The sequence below is a fragment of the Ctenopharyngodon idella genome, chromosome 20, assembly GCF_019924925.1.
Source record: "Ctenopharyngodon idella isolate HZGC_01 chromosome 20, HZGC01, whole genome shotgun sequence".
Lineage (NCBI taxonomy): Eukaryota > Metazoa > Chordata > Actinopteri > Cypriniformes > Xenocyprididae > Ctenopharyngodon > Ctenopharyngodon idella.
The window spans coordinates 31927209-31950275 of NC_067239.1; the positions used below are offsets into that span (position 1 = coordinate 31927209).

Sequence of the window (23067 nt, forward strand, 5' to 3'; positions counted from 1 at the left end):
GAAGTAAATTAATCACAACATCACAGCATTTAATTAGAGGCAAAGACTATTTAAAAAAGCTTGAACATCTTTAATTAGGGGACAAACTCCTCAAATTGACTTTAAGAAATTGATTATAGTATAAAACACCACATTTTTGAGTTCTAAATAATTTCCAAAGCTTTATTTCATGGTAACTGCGACCTGATTGGAAGGATTTCGCTTTGGCATTATGGGTAATGTAGTCCTCCACTGGGAATTTTGCTTTTACGTGTTTTGTTTTTTACTTTAATGGGAAATTGCACTTATCACAAGCAAATATCACAAGTGCGTGACCTCACGGTGAGTCTGTCATTATAGGATTGTTATTCATGTCAGCCAATCAGAATCCTGAGTCGTGTAAACATCGACGGTTCATTAATATCTGCGTCTGTTCAAACTGTAAATTATCTTCAGTATTAACAGATGAAAATAAAGAGCGTTTCTTAGTTTTAGTCTGTGTAAACATCTTTCTCAGAATAAACTCTTGAACACTTTCTGAGAAAATGAAGTGCAAAATGATGCTATATTAAGATAACCTCAGTTTAGCCATTCTTCACGAATAAGGCAATCCCAGAATGCACTGCGTGAAACTCTCCAACACTCAAGGAACGTGACATTTATAAATATATTTATACACCTGGTTTTTGTTGAGTGAATTCACTCACTTTCTGTGGAAAAAGTTGCACAATATTCCTGATTTCAGCCCATTTTTATTGAGCAACACTTACAAAATATACCATAAATATACTTTATTCCATACTGAAAATATTTCTGCATTTCCCAGAAGCATCGTAGATCACTGGCGCCAGTGATTTCTATAATCTACTTATGATGCTTTTGGGAAACGCAAATTTCATTTAATATTTGTTTAATAGAGTACTGAGTTGAAATCAGTTGTAAGCTGGTTGAGCGCTTTGCATCATGGGTACTACTTGTGTGGTGCATGAATGTTTGATCAAAATGGATTTAAATCAATTTTGCAGTACAAAAAAAAGGTAGAATTATATTTTTTATTATATTTGTAGTACAAAATTAATTAGAAGCATTATAATTTAATAAAAATAAACATTTAACTGTAAACGTATATAAATTTGTATATATATATATATATATATATATAATAAAATTACATAATTTTATTAATAAAATCAGCAGTGCAATGTCAAAATAAAAGTCAGACAGAAAAACGTATATGCTGATAATTAAAAAATGTCAAATATCGGCTGATATATTAGTTAACAACTTGTAAATATTAGGGCTGTCAATTTAATGCGTTAATTCGATTAATTAATTATGGTAAAAAAACAATACGTTCATTTTTAACACTTAATTTTCTATTCACTCTCATGGTACTTTGATATACACCGTGTGTAGCGCCGCTTCAAATCAACAAGCCTGAAGAGAACAATTACTCATGATTGAATCAGCCGTTTGAATGAATCTTAATCATTAAGACATTTACCGCCACCTACTGGCAGTTTTAGTTTTTCATATTTCCATACTAATTAAAAAGAAATTAAAGGTATAGTTCACTCAGAAATGAAAATTCAGTCATCATTTACTCAACCTCGTGGTCCAAAAGAGTAAGTGTAATAAATTCTATGTTGAATCAAATAAAATATTTCTTTCTGAAGCTACTTTTTGTGATGTTTATTCGATGCTTTACACAATAATGACTTTAGGGGTAATTTCTCAGCCAAAATTAGATTAATCAATCGCCACATCATGTAATTAATTCATTAAAAATTTGAATCACTTGACAGCCCTAATATATATAAATATATATATTAAAATTTCATAAATTAAAAAATCCTAAAAAAATTTAAAAATCCTAATAAAATTGCTAAATATTTGTTATTTTTAATATGAACAAGGAAAAACTTAAACAGATGCCGATAATTACAAAATATCAAATATCAGCCAATATATCAGTTGACCACTAATATGTATGAAGAGTTTGGATCCAAAACGCTATAACTCCATTTTGATTAATTTAAGTAAAAATGTGTTTTCTTTACCAAGAAAGCGGCAAGATGAAAACCACTATTTTCTGTTTCAAACTTTCACATAGCATCTTTTGATTATAATAACATTAAAAATTCAAATCTAGATTTTGATTTTTAAAGATTTATTATAAAAACTGATTATTTTTCCCCCAAAATGCAATCAATCCATTGGATCAATATAAAAGTTATTTTTCATATTGAAAATACACAACAAAGTAAGTTGATTGACATTTATGACAGCCTCTGAACTGACAATACTATTCTTATATACAGGCATTTTACTAAAAATACATTCAGCCGTCGCTCCCAAAATGAATTCAACGAGTCATCTTGTTAATGTTATAAATTAATTATGTCTCCGTTTGTCATTACTGATTAAAGAATATCTGGCGCCACCGCACGGTTAAAAATAAACCACCGCAGGTTCGTCAATGCCGTCAAAATTATTCATTTTTCTGTTTTTGTTGATCACAAAGTACAAGGAAAACTAGGATGCCGGGTGTATTCAGAGCGCCGGCATTACTATTCACAGTGCGTGGAATGGTGCGCTGTGATTGGTCGAGCGGATATATCGCATTCTGCAGAGAAGGGAGAGTGGCGTTTGTCGTGTTTTGAAAAGAAAGGGAAAAAACGTGACAGAATAACACGACGGATATCGCATTTTGCGCAAAATTAATAAATGACTTTTCAATACCGATACTGATTTTGGGGGAAACTCTTTTTTTTTTTTAAAAATGGCGTTTTGGAACCAAACTCTTCATATATATACACACACTACTGATTTTAATTAAAATGTATGTAATTTTAATATATATATACATTATATAATTATATTTTGTGCTACCATGATACTTTGATAATGTACTATAACCATGTTCATATACTGCAATATTACATGGTACATGCCCTTAAAACAGCAGTATTACCATGGTACCATGTCTCAAAATAATGAGTAAAGTGTTACCATAGTACTGATTCATGGCGATTCGTGTCATCTTGATGATTTCGCCTTGTGTTTTTCTCTTTTTCTTCAGTTGAGTTTCTTCAGTTTGCTTTTCCCCTATTGTTACGATCGTTTCTTGTCAGAAGAGATGGTATCTTGAGTAAAATTGAAAGCAAACTGTGTGACATCATGTATGCACCTTCGCTATGACTTTAGTCATGATTGACAGAGTCTTTAATCGTGTCTCGTTCATTGACGTGTTGATTTAATCCCGTACGGAGGCGTTTAATCACACACTGTTGAGAACGTCGCACTAATCAACCCAAGACCGCTGGGTTTGCGTTATGAAGTGTTTCTCTTCAGAACAGAGCCTGATCATCCTCGCGGCACAAACTGAGTGTTCACCCATCCCAGGACGAAGGAGCTGCTGGTGTTCTGCAGGTTTCTGTGCAGGAACAGGCGCGGTTTGGTCGGGTCGCTGTAGCTGTGATAGAGGCGGAAATGAGCGCGCTCCAACTCCCTGAGCAGGCTGAACCAGTAGCGGACCACCGAGGGCTCGTCTCCGCCCACCTCAAACCCCGCCCAGTGCAGGTGCAGCTCCAGCAGCAGCAGGCCGATGGAGTCCAGCACCTGCTCCAGAATCAGGTTCTCCAGAATCTTCCACTCGGCACTTTCCAGGTCCACCTTCAGGACATCCACCTGAGGGGAACGTTCGTTATTACTGACACGGAAGTGACATCATTAACACAGTTTTCTGAATCAAACTGACTAGGAGATCTTGTAAACTATGGGTTCTGTATGTTTACAATATTCTGTATTTATATGGATTTACATATTTTCCAACCTGACACACGTGAACTGTGTAAATCCAAGAGAAACGTGCCAACCGTCTTATCAAGTTTGTCATTTATAAAGAAAGTCTTTTACACCAAAATAAAAGCTCTAATGTTGAGAAGAAAAGAAATTAAGTCGGCTGTTGTAAAATTACTGTTTTTTATTATTATTATTATTATTAAATGCTCAGTTTTTACTTTACTGTACAATAGTTTTTTTTGCAATAGTAATATAATATCTTAACAGAATTATCAATAAATAAATAAAAATATTGATAAAATATTAATTAAATAAAAATACTGAATAATAATTTTAATAATTATTATTAAATACTATTTTTACCATACAATATTTTTACAATATCAATATTTATTGATTTTAATTTTTATAATTTAAATAACTAAATATATTATTCTAAATAATAATAATTATTACAGGTATTATTATTATTAAATGCTCATTTTTTACAGTACAATAGTAATATTGTATATTTCTTTATATATTATATAAATATAATATATAATAATATAAAATATATAATATTTCTTTATTGATTTTAATTTTATAATAAAATATTCTGACTAATAATAGTAATTATTATTTATTAATAAATGCTCATTTTTACTTTACAGTACAATAGTATTATTGCAATAGTAATATTTCTTAAATTATTTAATTTTTATAATTTAAATAAAAATATTATTCTGAATAATATTTTTAATAATTATTATTAAATGCTCATTTTTTACTTTACCATACAATAGTATTATTGCAATAGCAGTATTTATTGATCATTTATATTTATTGATTATTATTTATGGATTTTAATTTTTATAGTTTACAAATACTGTTATTATTAAATGCTCATTATTTACAGTACAATATTAATATTGCAATAGCAATATTTTTTATTGATTTTAATTTTATAATAAAATATTCTGAATAGTGATTATTATTATTAAATGCTTGTTTTTACTTTACTAATAGTATTATTGCAATAGTAATATTTTTTAACTGATTTGATTTTTATAATTTTAATAAAAATATTATTCTGAGTAATAATGTTAAATAAATATTAATTGATCATTTATATTTATTGATTTATGGATTTTAATTTTTATATATTTTAAAATATTTAGAATAATAAATTAAATGCTCATTTTTACTTTACAGTATTATTGCAATAGTAATATTTATTGATGTGTTTTTTTTATAATAAATGAATAAAATATTCTTCTTAATAATAATAAAATAATACTTTTTATTATTTTTATTGTATAGTCATATTAACTAGGGGGAAAAGTTTTCCTTATTTTTAGTTCTTAGCCAATCACATGCCTCTGTTGTTACGAGATCACCACTGTTTTTATCTTTGCTAAATCTGTATATTTTTACAGCATTTTCTGGAAGTCTGACAGGAATACAGCAAGCGAAACGGTTTGTTCACAACTCTTTATGACTGTGCCGAATCTCTCGGCTCGTTACTTTTCGTCTCAAACCACGATTAATAGTTGAAGTTTTGTGTTTGTCCTCAGTTTCACCGGGAGCGAGAACTGCTGGAGTGCATCTGATAATCAAAGACACATTTGAAAGATTTCATTAGTGATTTATAATGGCTTTGGTCTCTTTCCATGATCGTAAGGGCTGCTGGGAAGGCAGTTTATTATGAGGAGCGTTTAAGGCAAGAATCACTAATACTGTCGCCAAGTATTAAAGCTCAGCATGTACATCGTCATCTCAGCATGTACAGCGTAATCTGACAGATGTGTTATGGGTAAATGTTTAGTTTTTAATTAACTATAATCTAACGAACAGGTGTTTCACACATTTCTGCCTCCGTTTCTTAAAGACTGCAGCGTTTCAGCGTTGGCATTGAGCTGCAGTTACTCCATATGGTGCCGTCGTCAGGAGATATAAACAAGGAGGACGAGGGAAAGTAGGACGCTCTATTGAGGACGAGCTGGTGAAGGTGGGCAGTGCAGAAGACTGACCTGGATTACTGCACACAAACCCATGAGAGATGAAACCAGCAGACCTGCAGCGCGTCCGTCAGAGACTCACGTCAACCTCTCGCTCGCTTTCTAGAGCTTTCTCTCTTCTGTTTGACCCAGAAAGAGTCTCGTCTCTTTCTTAAACTTCAGGACCTTTTAAAATTAATATGAACTGCCTTTAAACTATGAAGACATTTAGTTTAAACTAGTGCTGTCAAATCAATTAACCTTGATTAATCACATCTAATATTAACTGTTTAAACTAGTGCAGACAAATCGATTAATCATGATTAATCGCATCTAATATTAAACTATGAAGACGTTTAGTTTAAACTAGTGCCGTCAAATCGATTATTCACGATAAATTGCATCTAATATTAACTGTTTTTAAACTATGAAGACGTTTAGTTTAAACTAGTGCCGTCAAATCAATTATTCGCGAAAAATCGCATCTAATATTAACTGTTTTTAAACTACGAAGATATTTAAACTAGTGCCGTCAAATCGATTAATCGCGATAAATCGCATCTAATATTAACCGTTTTTAAACTATGAAGACGTTTAGTTTAAACTAGTGCTGTCAAATCGATTAATCACAATTAATTGCATCTAATATTAACCGTTTTTAAACTATGAAGACGTTTAGTTTAAACTAGTGCTGTCAAATCGATTATTCACGATAAATCGCATCTAATATTAACCGTTTTTAAACTACGAAGATATTTAGTTTAAACTAGTGCTGTCAAATCGATTAATCACAATTAATTGCATCTAATATTAACCGTTTTTAAACTATGAAGACATTTAGTTTAAAGTAGTGCCGTCAAATCGATTATTCGCGATAAATCGCATCTAATATTAACCGTTTTTAAACTACGAAGATATTTAGTTTAAACTAGTGCTGTCAAATCGATTAATCACAATTAATTGCAATATTAACCGTTTTTAAACTATGAAGACATTTAGTTTAAAGTAGTGCCGTCAAATCGATTAATTGCGATAAATCGCATCTAATGTTAACCGTTTTTAAACTATGAAGATGTTTAGTTTAAACTAGTGCCGTCAAATCGATTATTCGCGATAAATCGCATCTAATATTAACCGATTTTAAACTGCGAAGATATTTAGTTTAAACTAGTGCCGTCAAATCGATTAATTGCAATAAATCGCATCTAATATTAAGTGTTTTTAAACTATGAAGACGTTTAGTTTAAACTAGTGCCGTCAAATAGATTAATCACGAAAAATCACATCTAATGTTAACCGTTTTTAAACATCTCTATTTCTGTTTCTCAGGCAGATCAGAGTGAATCATCCAACACAAGACGCTCTTGTATCTCACGCTGCACACAGATGCTCCTGAAAGCCTGGAGAAAGCAAACGTAAAGCTTCTGCTGTGTTCGCAGTAAATGATGCGTCTCACACACAATCAATAACCTGTGAGTACCTGTTAGAGTCTTTGGAGCGGCGTTTTGTCACCTGACAGAAATGGACACTATAATTGCTTGTGTGTGTGTGTGTGTGTGTGTGTGTTGAATGTCTGTGTTTGTTCAAGGACGTGGATTTAAAGTGCAAAGACTAAACTTGCTCAGGCAGATGATGGAAAAAATGAGGGTGAAGTCTGAAATATGAATATGACAGGTGATTAGAAATTTATTTTGGCACAGATACCAATTCTGACCACTTCATTTGACTTTTGGATTTCTTTAAATGTATTTCATTTTGTATTTATTTTATTGCAATTTCAGTCAATGTATCACAATTATCAATTATCACTGGATTTGATAAATAAGAAGCATTTCAAGAAGATCAAACCATAAACAAAAGCATAAATGTCTTGAGATAAACATTTCTTTCATTTATTTATGTATGCATGCAAGTATTTTATTTTAATTTATTTTATTTTTTAATCTATTAACCTCTAATTCATTTTGATATATATTAATATATTCTCATCTTATCATCTATTATCTTCTATATTAATATCTAATAAGGTTTCTCTTGAATTACATTTACCATAAATAACTTGATTTAAGATATAATTAAATTATTAATTATATTATATTAATGAAATAAAATATATATATATATATATAAATTAATTAATTTTCTTTATTTTTTATAGAAAGAAAGTACTGAAAGATACTGATAAAATGTTTGTTGTTCTCGGCGCTGCTCTCATCACCTGTCTGTGGCCGAAGTCGTTGAGGATGGCGGCGAGTTTCTTGGTGCCGCTGTGGAGTCTCTGGGCCGGGACGGCGGGGTTCGGGTCCCTCCAGTCGACGGAGAGCCGGTGGAGCCACATGTGTGCGTCCTGCAGGTGAGCTCCTCTGATACTGGGGTCGAAGCAGTGAACCTCACAGCCTGATCCGGCTAACAGCCGCTCCAGACCATCATCCTCCGCTCCTAACCTGTGACACACACTGGATCACCGTCAGAATCTCTCACGCTCTCTGTGATTCTACCACAGTAACGGCTGAACGGGAAGAAGCATTTTTACACCCTTAATCATGTTAAAATCTCCAGTGTATTTCAGTATCACTGAGATACTATTATAGTTAGAATTAATATTTTGAATAGTTTTTTTATATATGTATAGGGCTGGGTATTGATTCAGATGTCCCAAACCCATTTGATTCTGATTTGAGGTCTCAATTCGATTTGATTTTGATTCTCGACCCGATTTTCGATTCGATTCAATTAATTCAATACATTTTCACTGGCCCCACTACAAAAAAGTAATAAATTAATGAAATAGTTATTGTTTTTGATCCCAAAAAATCGATACGTGGCTTTTGAAAATCGACATCGAATCAACCATATTTTAAAAAAAACAATGAATCAAAAAATCAACTTTGCCCAGCCATATACATATATATATATATATATATATATATATATATATATATATATATAACTATAGTACTAATTTAAGTTTTAGTAATTTTTAAGTTTTAGTGATTTTGTGTTTTTGTCATTTTTATTAGTTATATATATATATATATATATGTATAAAAAATATAAACTAATAAAAATGACAAAAACAAAATCACTAAAACTTAAAAATATATATAATTATATATATATATATATATATGTGTGTGTGTGTGTGTGCGTGTATAACTACAGTATATAACTATAGTAGTGATTTTTAAGTTTTAGTAATTTTATTGTATTGTTTATATTATATATATTTATACATACAGTATATGTGTGTGTAGAAATATATATATATATATATATATATATATAGGGAGAGAGAGATTTGGAATTTTAGTTTTAGTTTATTTTAGTACATCAAATTAAACTATAAATAAATATGTAGAAATATATATATATATATATAAATCTATTAATCTCTAATGAATTTTTATATAAATATCTTTGATATAAAAATTTGACATAAATATCTTCAATTAAGGTTTCTCTTGAAATAAAATGACCTTAACACTCCTTACAAATATTTATTTCTTGTTTTAAAATCTAAAAACATAAATCTATAACATAAATCTGCTTAAAACATTATTATTAAATATATTATATTAATTGAATAATCAGAAATATCACTGAATATCAGTTAAGGTTTAAGTAACAATTTTTTTTATGGCTTTAGTTTACTATAATAACCTGAAAACCTCTGATGATATAATATAGTTTGATTATACAGCGACTTGACGCATTAATACTTCAAAATACGATACTAGCATACAACACAGTATATACTAAACACTACCGGCTAAATAGTATGTAATGACAATCATTTTAGACTGTATTATAACGTCTAATCCAGTTAATCGAGTCATCTCGAAAATAAAGCTGCAGGTATTTCCATCTATAATCTTTAATTTCTGTAAAAACATCTCAAATTTGGACAATCTGATCAGTTAAAACACAGGCTGAAAAGCGTACTGGTAGCATACTACAATATTAGTATGCTGGTAGTATATGAGTATTCTTTATGAATTCAGCAGCTATCTTCCACACAGTATATTCTGGTTGTACTGCATATTTTGTGCAAATGTACTCATATTTTATGCATACAGAAATGTTGCATACTATGACCAGTATATATACTGTATGTTCCAAAAAGAGCGAGAGTAGTAGGTTGCATGCTATTGTGAACTTATATCTATATTTATTTGATGTGCAGAATGTTTTATCAGCTTGTATAAATCATGTTAAAGAGCTCTGGAGTGTTTGTTGAACAGCACCAGACTCATGATGTGACTAAAACAGCAGATCTGGAGGAGGATCCGCTCTGAAACGAGCCGCGGCAGCGCTGCAGGGGTCAAACGTGCTCGAGATCCGCTGCCGGTCGCTCTGGACGAGCGGCGCTCGTCATGAATGATTCATTCAGCCTGCTGACTGTAATGAGTCTTGAGTTCTGCTCGGAGGCGCTGGTGTTCGCGGAGTCTGTTTGCACTGCAGAGGATTCTGGGATCATTTGAGGTGATCTGACAACTTTCTAGGAGTGGTTTGGCTGTTACATAAACATTACATAAAAGTAAATTAAAAAGCGTCTGCCAAATGAATCTCACTCAGGGTCATATCTCATTTCAAAATCAAAAGGAAAAAATAATAAATTATATTTTATAAAGAAAATTAAGCCTTTGTATGTCTTTTAATTCATTTATTTATGTAAAGTTTCTCTGGGAATCAGTCAGTTTTATTTGTCTGTTCGTTATTATTTACATTTTTATTGATTTATTTTGCTTTTTTCTGTTAAATAAACAGAAATTACTTTACCAAAAAGCAAATGTGTAAATGTAAATGAATCTCACAGAAATATCTAGAACATCTCTGTGTCATATTTCATTTTAAAATCAAAAAGGAATATATTTATATTTAAAGAAAATTAAGCCTTTGTACGTCCTTTAAAATAATGGATTTATTTATTGACAAAATTTGACTGGGAATCGGTCACTTTTATTTATTTATTTATTATTATTTTCATTTTTATTTAGTTATTTTGTTTTTTTTTCCTGTTAAATAAATGCCATTTTCTTTCCCAAAAAGTAAATGTGTAAATGTAAATAAATCTCTCAAAAAATATCATATTTTTGTGTCATATTTTATTTTATAAAGAAAATTAAGCCTGTATATGTGCTTTTACTTATTTGTTTTTAAGTAAATTTTGGTTTATTTATTTATTTATTGACATAAAATTTCACTGGAAATCTGTAAATTTTATTTCTTTGTTTGTTTATTACTTATCATTTATTACTTTTTTAATTTTTTTCTGTTAAATAAACGTCATTATTGGGAAAGTAAATGTAAATGAATCTCAAAAAAATATCTAGAACATCTTTGGGCCTTTTTTCATTTTATAATCGAAAGGAAAAAATTAGTTTAAAAATATTTATACTATAATTATATTTTATAAAGGAAATTAATCTTGTGTACGTGCTTTATTTAAGAAAATTAAGCATGTATATGCACTTTAATTTATTGACGTAAAATTTAAATGGGAATTGGTTAATTTATTTTATTTATTTATTATTTACATTTTATTTTTATTCTTTGAATTTTTACATTATTCTCATGATTAAACACAATTTACCCCACGATTCCCATTAGTCTACTATATTGTTTAAATTGTACGGTTGCATTTTTTTGTCAATTAATGATTTTCATTATAATATTACCGTGATATTTTTATTATTTAAAAAAAATGCATTACACTAATGAGAATTTAAGGAAAAATGTGTTTAATTGTGATGAAAATAATACCACAATGCATCATAATGATCCCCTTTTTCTTTGATTTCATGTTGAAATATGACTCATTTCTTCATAACATTCAACTTTCTAGATCTTTGATTTAATGTGTGAAGTCTGTTCGTGTCAGAAGTGGTCTGTACAACTGGCGTGTGCTGATGAAGTTTGACTGTATTATGAGGAGAGACGCTGCAGGGCAGGAGTCTGTCAGACAGACTTTCACATGCATGGATTATAATGCCAGCGTTTTAGTTTGTAATGCATCACACACACACACACACACACAGTGAAACCTGCTGATTTTGCATGTTGAGTGCAGGAAGGATGTACAGCATGAATCCTGACACGACCCTGTGTGTGTTTGTGTGTTCATGCAGAGCCGCACAAGTGTGTACCTGTCAGCCGCAGTTGTGTGCTGACAGATGTTCTGCGTGCACAAACACCTCAGATTTCCTTCAGAAAGTGGCAAAAGTTATCCACCTTTTTCCTGCGGCCCATGATGCTTTGCACGAATTATGGGAGTAACTTCTGTTAAACCGTAAACGATCAGCGAAATGTTCGCTCTGTGAACGCAATAAGCACTTTCACTAAGATGACATTATTCTACTCATCCTTCAAACACTGAACATTAAAAGCAATATTATGCAATAATATACATAGATAATAATGCACAGCAATTTTATGGACAGGTTAAATAACACTGTAGTAATACGACTGTAACATTATATATGTGTGATAAATATTAATGTTAAATATTTACTGTTTTGTTTTTCATAGTGTTAAATATATTGAATCTAATTAGGGTCGATTTGATGATCATACTCAGGATTTTAACGTTACAGAGAGGTAAAGATGTTTATTACACTCTAAAAAATACTGGGTTAAAAACAACTAAAGTTGGGTTGAAATTGGACAAACTCCGTGATTGGGTTGTTTTGACCCAGTGGTTGGGTTAAATGTTTGCCCAGCGTGCTGGGTAGTTTTATTTAACTCAACTATTGTTTAAAAATTACTATATTTATTGCTTAAAATGAACCCAAAATAGGTTGGAAATGAACATTTAATAATAATAAGTTTAATGAACAATAATTAAACAATAAACTTTATGTTTACCTTTTGATTATTATTGTTTCCTCTAGTAATTATGTGTCTGATTTTTAATTTCCGGGTTCATTTTAAGTCAGTCATATAGTCATTTTTAAACAATAGTTGGGTTAAATAAAACTACCCAGCATGTTGGGTCAAAATAATTAACCCAATCGCTGGGTTTGTTCATTTTTAGTGTGTGAAAACGCGACAGACTGACCTGAGCGAATACACACGGCAGCGTTTCGACGCGATACGCTCGGCCAGACTGAACCGGCGGTCCAAACACAGAACCCAAGACCCATGATCCTCTCTGTCAAGCATGGGCGGTGCCGACGCTGGTCTCTCACAGGACACCTTCAAACACACAGAAGATCCATCATTCATCTCGTCCTGCAGGCGACTGATTTAAAGTGACTCTATTATGCTTTTTCGAATCGTTAGTGAAACGAGTCGTCAGTAATTCCAGTCTCACTCTAATTTGCATAATGCCAGTCTATGATCCTCATTGGCTGAGCAGCGTCTCTTTGCCCCGCCCTCAATCACTGTAGTTTATCTGAGACTGAAAGAGTTTGGTTTGTGTTGTTCATGTCGAGAAGACACTGTTTTCTGCTGCCAAAGCAAATCCACTTTGATGAGATTGATACGGTAAAACCCACGCCATCGTTACTGTTCGTATCACTGTGTGTCAGATACTCAGATATGATAATGAGCGTTTGATTTCTGACCAATCAGAGCAGAGCAGCTCTCAGAAAGGCGGGGCTTAGAGACCGAATCTTCGAACAAACTGTTTTCAGACTCTGAGAGAAATAAGAAGCCTTTAAAACAGCATAATAGAGCACTTTAACTGGGGTATTGAGAACAGCGTTTACATTAAAGCCTGAAGTGAAGCGTGAGACTGTACCTGCGGTGTAGAGATGTATCTGAGGAATCGATCGGCTTCCTCCTGTAAGCCGCGCGTCTCTGCGGCCCACGGTTCAAGGTCGATCTTCCATCTAGGAATCTACACAAATACACAGAAAACTGCTGAAAACCCCTCAGTGGAGCTTCTTCAGGGTTATAGACTTCAGCAAACTGTCTTTGAGAAATGAATGACCTTGTGTTTTTCTGTCTGAGATTCTGAAAGCTCTTCGTCTTTTTTTTAATCTTTCTGTAAAGTTGAAGATTCATCAGTGAAGATCTGGAACAGATAAACTATCGTTTATGACTGTCTGAGAGCTCGAGATTGTATTTTGTTTTTATAGTTTTTATAAATATTCTGAATTTGCTTTTATTTTTTATATTTTCAGTTTTTTTTAAATTTTAGATTAGTTTTTGTCATTTTTATTAGTTTTCTTTTTTAAATGTCTATTTAGCTTGAATTCATTTTTGTTTCAGTTTTAGCTTTTGTAATTTTAATACTTTGACTTAAGCATATTTATTTCAATTGCTTTTTTTGTTTTAAGGTTTAATCACCTAATATTTATATTTTATTTTATTTCTGCTTTATTTTAATCACCGAAAATGATTTTTAGTTGTTTTAGTTTTAGTTAAAAATAACAACACTGGTCTTAAAATACTGTATAAAATATTGAACAGGTGAACTTTAAATAATTTTTTTAGTTTTGTGTATATTTTTGTTTTCTTTTTTTCATGTTTCCAGATGCTGGACTAACTTACAAAGAAACACTAATTTATTTGTTTATTTATTTAATATTTTTTATTTATTCATACTAATAGATTAGTGCTGACAAATCGATTAATCCATTTGACAGCACTATTATATTTACGAACTTTTATGTTAGATGTGATTAACCGCGAATAATCTATTAGACAGCCCTATTATATTTACAAGCTTTTATGTTAGATGCGATTATTTGTGATTAATCGGTTTGACAGAACTGTTATCTTTACAAACTTTTACGTTAGATGCGTTTAATCGCGAATAATCGGTTTGACAGAACTGTTATCTTTACAAACTTTTACGTTAGACGGGATTAATCGCGAATAATCCATTTGACAGCACTATTATATTTACGAACTTTTATGTTAGATGTGATTAACCGCGAATAATCGGTTCGACAGAACCGTTATCTTTACAAACTTTTACGTTAGACAGGATTAATCGCGAATAATCGGTTTGACAGCACTGTTATCTTTACAAACTTTTACGCTAGACGCAATTAATCGCGAATAATCGATTTGACAGAACTGTTATCTTTACAAACTTTTACGTTAGACGCGATTAATCGCGAATAATCGGTTCGACAGAACTGTTATCTTTACAAACTTTTACATTAGACGTGATTAATTGTGAATAATCGATTTGACAGCACTGTTATTAATTGTCGTGAAAATAATGTCATGAAATTGTAATGATCTATGTTTTCAGGTGCTGCACTAACACAGAAACTCTCAAAATTTTTTTAAATAATTTAATAACTAACTTTGAATCTTTATCCAACTGAAACCAAATGTGTTGTCTTGAGAATATTGCTTGCATTGATAATCAGTTTGCGTCCTCAATATCACTTTTGTAGAATCCCTGCCAGTTCCTCAATGACATCATCATCCGACAGGTAGTGATGTCATTTTGGCGGGAAAACAGCAGCACAAACATCGGTAAGTGTCTATTATCAATATTATCACACATCTGTGATGTTGGTTTGTTTGACTCTAATCAAACTCTGTCAGAAGTTCTCGTGTTTTTCAGAGTTGGAAGGATCAGTTTTTTCCAGCTTGTTTTAATCTGTTTCTATTTTTATTTGTCAGAGAATTCCAGATCCACAGACGCTGTCTTTTATTAGAGCTGCATTTTTCCGTCCCTCTTACAAACGTCAAACAAACACGAGTTCAGCATGAGAACAACATCTGGCTCGTTTCAGGAAAGAGTAGCACTGCTTCATAATCATCATCATCCTTTCGGGTTACTTCATAAATATTAGTAAATGTTTTCTTCTCTGTCTGCCGTGCAATCTTCATTGATGTACTAATTTTACATTTTATTAATATATTTTGCCAGTCAAAAATTTTATTAGTTTTGTTCTGTTTTTGTAATTTTTTTAGTTAGTTTTTTTTAATATCTCTATAGCCTAGTGTATTAATTAATTATATATATATATATATAATGTATAAGATAATTCAAAATATTAATGAAAAAAAAAATTAGTATCTCAATCTCAACACAAAACACATTCTTATAATGTGCTTTTCTTTCATTGTGGATCTGATTTTCAGGGTTCAGGGGTCTTAATGTTGTTCTAGGACCAACAGAAGATGTGGATCTTACTTGGCAAAATCTGAACGTGCAGCTCTGTTTCCACAGCTGGATTCAATCAATCCCTGATGTCTTTCCTGCTGCCGCTCTTCAGATTCAGAGCTTGTATTATACAAACACTCGCTGTGAAACACGCAAACACATTCAGCGCTCGTTTACAAACTGCGATTTTTAAATTAAGAGTTTGATATGGTAGAGGAGAAGTGGGACGCCTGAAATATGAGGGAATATCATTAACCCAAAATATCTCCAAATATAACAGCGGTTCACTGCCGTCAAACGCTTCTTCTGTGTGTAAAAGATGATGCAGTTTCATCCAACTCTGTTTGGGCTCTTGATTTGATCAAAAATACAGTAAAATTGTGAAATATTATTCCAATGTAAATCAGCTGTTTTCCATGTGAATATATAGTTGAGTGTAATTTATTCCTGTGATCAAAGCTGAATTTTTCTTTGATGAATAGAAAGTTCAAAAGAGCAGCATTTATTTGAAATAGAATCTTTTGCAACATTATAAATGTCTTTACTGACACTTTTGATCAAATGCATCATGTTACTGAATAAATGTGGGCGGGCATATGTTAATGAGCTCATGACTGTAGCATTCTACTCATGCATATTCATGTCATTTTAGCAGGTTAGTTGCAGTAAATAGTCCAAGTGCACTGAAGGGGATCTTTGTGTGGTGTTAGACTCAGGTCAGAGGTCAAGAGTGTGAAAGTCTTCAGAAGAGCATGAATACGCTTTTGTTTAAGAGTGTTTCTGACATGCACAGTCAGCAACATAAACAGGATACCAGCGAAAATGGAGAACAGAAGCACGTTTGAGTGTCTGATGGATCCTATTAATCTAAAGTTGCTTCGTTCTCCATCATTTGAGAGTCTGATTTCTGTGCATCAGAATGCTGTAACTCTTTCTAGTAAGAATATAGATCAGTGGTTCTCAACCGAGGGGACTCATGATGACTTAAAATGATTTCAAACAAGCTAATATGTAAGCTGACGTCATATACTTATTTGTTCCCTCAACAACTGCTACTTTATTTTTCCGTTCCAAACCTGTTTTTCATCTGCTGAACACTAAAGAATATATGTTGAAGAATGAGTTTCGGTTCCCATCGACTTCCATTGTACGGTCAAAATATATCATGCGGGTCAAAGGGAACCAAAACTCTCCGGAAGGATTTATAGTCTCGACTGGAACCAAACTGTGTTCTTACAGTCTTGGAAAACCTAGTATTTATAAATTAATTTTTAAAAATAAGATTTCTAGACCTGGTAGTGTCATGGAAATCAATAAAATCTTAAAAAGCCAATTTTATTATTTACTTTTAGTTATGTCATGTTAAATTGCTATTTGTGAGTAAAAATAATTTACAAAAACCCTTTATTTACAAATGACTAAAGTTGTGTAAATTCATCAATAATAAATAGTGCAAACCCTGATGAACATTCAATAACTTTTAATTATTATTTCTAATTAATTTAGTTTTTTAATTATTTATAATTATTTCATTGAATTATTTGAATTATTAATTTATCGTTAATTCATTTGAATTCATTTAACTATTTATAATTGTTTTAATTATTTTATATAGTGCCACTCCTAGTTTATGTAAATAAAGTTAATTTATTTTATTTTGATTAATTAATTAATTTAATTACTTATTATTTTAATATAGTGCTACTCCTAGTTTATGTAAATAATTTTTTTAAATTAATTTAATTATTTATAAATATTTTATTTAATTGTTGTACTTTAATATAGCCCTAGTTCTAGTTTATGTAAATACAAATTTAACTTAATTATTTATAATTGTTTATTTATTTATTTATTTTAATATAGTACCACTCATAGTTTATGTAAATAAAAGTTTAATTTAATTATTTATAATTGTTTATTTCATGATTTTAATATAGTGCCACTCCTAGTTTATGTAAATAAAACATCAATTTATTTTATTCTAATTAATTAATTAATAATTATTTTAATATAGTGCCACTCATAGTTTATGTAAATAAAAAGTTTAATTTAATTATTTTTTTAATTTAATTATTTATAAATATTTTATTTAATTATTTTAATATAGCCCTAGTTCTAGTTTATGTAAATAAAATGTCAATTTATTTTATTCTAATTAATTAATTTAAAATTATTTTAATTATTTTAATATAGTGCCACTCCTAGTTTATGTAAATAAATAAAAAATTAACTTATTTTATTTGAATTAATTTAATTATTTATAATTGTTTTATTTAATAATTTTAATATACTGCCATTCCTAGTTTATGTAAATAAAAATGTCTAAAAAAAAATGAGCAACTTTGTCATTACAGCAGAAGTATCAGAAATATCGTGGCGGTCCTTGAAGTCAAACCGACTGAGAACTGCTGAGTTTTGAGATCTGAATGCAGTAATTCACATTAACAGCAGTTTCTCACCTGTCTGTGATGTTTCAGCGGCCGGCAGCACGTGGATGCAGCATCAGCCAAAGCTGCCCTGGTAACGGCCTTCTGATGCCTGCGATTCGGGGTCTGTTTCTGGAGTCGAACCGCCGCCGTCAGACACAAGCCATTGAGCTCCACATAGACGTGAGCGCAGACGCACAGCAGCGACAGCAGGAGACTCGCGCGCAGCAGGAAACACTTGTTCATCCTGTAGGTACGCTGCAGTCTCATCTCACGTCTCGCTCACTTTTCAGTCGTGTGCGTCTCCATCTGGAATATACAGACTCTGCTATACATTTTGTACTGTGTTAGATATTCATGCAGCTATCAGCACACAGGACTGATTTATAATATTAAAGGGGTCATGACATGGAGTTATGATCCTTGAGGTTCACTCACTATTGCACGTGGATTTTACTTGTGGTTTGTGATGCAGCTGCTGTCAGATCTAATACAGTCGACTGCTTCATCTTTCAACAAAAGTTGAACTCTTCGTTACACTGGGACTCAGTCAAATGCTCTGAACAAACATATAATCCTCTGACAAGATCCGGGAAAGCTTCAGTGATTATAAAAGAAGCACTCTTTACTTGCATCCTGTGTAATTCAGTCACAATTTAAAAAAAGTTTTTGTTTTTCATGAGACTTTTCCTACTTTTCCATATACAATAAGTGCTTCTCTGCCGCCATCTAGTGCTAATTTCATGTCTTCTTTTTTAAAGTGCCCCTATTAAGGATTTTTGAAAAGTACCTTTCATGTAGTGTGTAACAGCTCTAAGTGAATGAAAACATCCTGCAAAGTTTTAAATCTGAAAGTGCACCGTATATAATTATTGTCTCTCAAAAGTAAGAGTCGACTGAGTCAATTAAACGAGTCGTTTGTAAAACGAATCCCAAGCTGTTTCTTTGTGACGTTAGCATATTGCCCGCCCACTTATTGCGCGCGCAGACGCCACAGCAGTCAACAATACCACAGCAGTACAATCTTTTGTTGTGTTCCCGTCATTTCACTGACGACTGCTTCTCAAACCTCGGGGAATTTAACGCAAGATTCACAAAACGCTTGGTCTTAAAATATGGATCAATGCCGAGTTTATTTGGACCATCTTGCTCCTCTTAATCTCAACCTGTAAATATGATTAATAATTGATGTTTATATTTTCTAGCAATCGTTCAAAATTCGTCGTTTTGTATGTTATGTTGTGTAACGTACACTCTAGTCTGTATTTCTCCTGCTAACCGGCTAACTCATGTTACTGTAGTTCTGCTATTCAGATGTGGGTCCAGTATTGTCTAAAAATGAGTCGATTAATGCAGCTTGTCTGTCTTATTACTTGGAGTAATGATCAAGTATTGTTTACAAAGTCTAATGCATTATCAGCTATTCACGTTTGTGCTCGGCTAACGTGGGAGTTTACAACATACAAAACAAACTGTTTTTTTTCCCTCTGTGTTTTTATTATTACAGTAGAGTGGAGCTCTATCTGTATTGTAATAGGATGTTAAGATGCTAGTCCACACTAACTAGTTAGTTTAAGTATTCTTTCTGTAAACAGTAAACACTCACTGTAATGATTATTGATATAGCCATTTTTTACTTTGTTAATAGTTATGACGAAAAAGTCTGCACACATCTGGCCTAAATGTTTATCTTCTGTTTTCAGCTTCGCTTGGCATTCTGATACAGTTCCCACAGGTGCACCTACATGAAGTATAACAGTGACGCTGCTGTCACGTCTTATAAATAAACTAAAGTGACACTTGCCATAGAGAAACGTCCTACTCGAGTCGTTTACGAATCATTGAGAGCTGAAGTGAAATTAAATGTATATTATGAGAAAACGAAAGTGTTGTTTGACCCTGCATGCATGTAAACCTGTTGTAGGAGACTTCCAAAATATTAGGAACATAGTGTTAGTTTTTCTTCATCTTTAACCTTTTAGTTTTACAAATCATCACATTAAAAATAACATTAAAAATTGATAATATTTAGAGGTTTTAAGTGCAGGAAAAAGTGTCCTTGAAAATTGCTTGAATTTCACTCTCAAACGTTTGCACGAACCCTGAAATTAATAATGTAAAAGCATTCGAGTATTTGAGTGCCACAATACCATGTTACTACATTAAATCCATGGTGATTTGTGGACTGGAGAGCCTTAACTTGTTCGTGACACAGTGTTTCTCCTGGTTTCAGCACTATTGATCTGATATCTGTGGTCTAAAGCAGAGGATTCTGCGCTGAATTTGCACTGTTATTAATTTTGCAGCCAATTCAAACGTGGGTGGGGCCTATGGTAACAGTGGGCGGGGCCTATGGTGTGATGATGTGTAACTATTCGGGAATATGCAAATTTATTTGCCCATGTGATGTCACAGATTCCGCAATATCAAAACAAACTGTTTTCTGAGCTTGATTAAATAAATGTTTGTTTATAATGAGGAGGGCGTTCTAAGATATGAAACTTGCAGGATGTTTTAATGGTTCAAAGACCTCTTGTATGTCAAAAGATCAAGGCAAATTTGATTTCTCATGTCATGACCCCTTTAGTGACAAAGAAACACGGAGTAAACTAAAAATGTCAACTTTCTGCATTAATTGTTGCATGATGTGCGTCTCAAGTCTGTTTATCAGCTTCAAATCTAAAGTCGAAACTGTTCTAATATTAGTTTAACTCTTTAGTTTTCATAACGTGAATCTATTTTACACTGATTTATTTGACATAAATCTGATATTTGGATTTGATTCCATCAAGATCCAAATAAATAAAATTAGATAAAGTATATTTTGTACAGTTTTTCATTTTCTGGATTTTCAAAAACAGATTATTTCATACTAATTTCTGTTGAATTAATAAAATAATGTGACGCATACCATTACTGTGATATGAAACTATTAAAACTAACCGGTAACACTTCACAATAAGGTTTCATTAGTTAACTACATTGGTTAACAAATAAAAGTTCTAAAGCATTTAAAGTATCATATATAATGTTAATTTCAACATTATTACAATCAAAAGTTGTATCTGTTAATATTATATTTATTAACTAACATTAACAAAGATTACTAAACACTATAAATAGGTATTTCTCATTGTTAGTTAATGCATTATTAACTAATGTGACCTTCCTGTAAAGTATTTTGCTCGTAGCGCCCACCTCTTTCAGCCTGTGCTTCTTGATCTTCTGCTCTTCATGTCTGAGCGTTTGCTTCATTCGCTTCTGTCTTTCTTCTCTGCATTCAGATGCTCAGAATGTCTTCGGATACGGAGTCCGGCGCTGGTAAACATCTTCTCACGCTGCTGCTGCGAGTGTTTGAGCGCAGGAGAAAACTGCAGTCGTCACTCGGAGGTCTGGAACTCCCCCTTTAGGCCGCGCCTCTCTTTATAAACACACACGTTTCCAGAGCCTCTCTCCACCCATATGCTTCTGGACAGCTGAAGTAACTCTAGACAAAGACACACACACACACACACTCTCCGCCCCTCAGCACAATCACAGTAGACACACAGAAAGCGTTCTCCATCATCTGACAGTCTGATACTGTTTTCTTTACATCAACATGCTGTAACTCTTTCTAGGGAGCAAGTAGCCATCACAAGATGACTTAAAACAAGCTTTAAAATCAGATAATAATCAATATGTAAGCTGACAGCATATTTCTTATTTTAATTTTTTCCCGTAACAACTTTTTTGGAGGAAAAAACAGCTTAATTTTATTCAGAGGCAAAAATATGCAATAATGCTGCAGATGCTGATATTTATATGGACAAAAAGTGATGAAATTCTGATGTAAATCATTGAGATCTTTATAACAGTATAGCATATAAAATGCAAGACTGACACTTGTTGGTGACTTTAGGAATTACATTTCAGGTAAAGTGCCATATATCCTTTGCCCCAAAATCAGAAGGAAAAACAGAAATCATATTAAGACGTGTTTTTACAAAAATTAAAATGGTGACATCCACCCCATAAATTTCATTTACTGATAATTAAATATATTTTAATATAATATTAACAGTTATTTTAATATTTTATTTTTTATATTTTTACATTATATATATATTTATTTATCTCTGTCTCAGTGCTTTCTGGTTTGCTTTACATGTCTCTAAATCTTTTTTTCTTTCAGAATGATGTCCTGTATTCTCTGACATGACCCGTGTTGAGAAGAATTTGAAACTTGACAGAAATACAGGCTTTTTTTCTTCTTTGAAACCCAAATGAAGATGTTTATTAAGGCTACATGGTAAATGCATGGTAATTTACACTAACGAGTTACAAAAAAGACCCAAAAAAGCACCATAAAAATATAATAACAGTAGTCCACATGAGTTTTGCACTCCATGATATGAGACTAAAAAGTCATTATCGACTGATAATCATCTTTCACTCTCAGATCTGTTATAATCTATGGAAATGAAACGGCAATCGTGATTTATTTCTCATAATTGCAACATAATTTAAAGTGAATATATATATATATATATATATATATATATATATATATATATATATAAACATATGCATTTGCTATGTGTGTGACTTTAAGATGCACCAAAACAGAAACTCAAATACTCCACACCAGAAATCAATAGCAGTGTGTATTAGTGTATTTTTATGTCTAAAGTTCAGCGTACTGTAGTTCAGTGTCATTCAAAGTGAATTCAGGTCAGTGTGAAGAGTTCAGAGTCCTATATTTGCTATACATGACACAAGTGCTTATGCGGATTAGTCCAATAATTCTGCGTCTCCTAAAATA

The 23067-nt window shown here is 31.9% G+C and overlaps 1 protein-coding gene across 1 annotated transcript; it reads right to left on the bottom strand.

Moving 5' to 3' along the window:
* Positions 1-711: 711 nt before the first annotated feature.
* Positions 712-21854, bottom strand: mettl24 (methyltransferase like 24). Its single transcript, XM_051874326.1, has 6 exons — positions 21462-21854; positions 18297-18572; positions 13504-13602; positions 12820-12956; positions 7981-8206; positions 712-3669 (listed from the first exon to the last, which is right to left on the bottom strand). Exons 2-6 carry the CDS (start codon positions 18531-18533, stop codon positions 3346-3348), a joined length of 1023 nt encoding a protein of 340 aa, XP_051730286.1. The 5' UTR covers positions 18534-18572; positions 21462-21854; the 3' UTR covers positions 712-3345.
* Positions 21855-23067: the final 1213 nt, after the last annotated feature.

What these genes read in the sequence shown, in the direction of transcription:
- mettl24 (XM_051874326.1), bottom strand. Translation starts at nt 18,533, where the DNA reads ATGAGACTGCAGCGTACCTACAGGATGAACAAGTGTTTCCTGCTGCGC. An exon ending in GATACATCTCTACACCGCAG is followed by an intron (nt 12,957 to 13,503) that starts GTACAGTCTCAC and finishes GTGTGTTTGAAG; the next exon opens with GTGTCCTGTGAGAGACCAGC. An exon ending in ACGACTTCGGCCACAGACAG is followed by an intron (nt 3,670 to 7,980) that starts GTGATGAGAGCA and finishes CGTTCCCCTCAG; the next exon opens with GTGGATGTCCTGAAGGTGGA.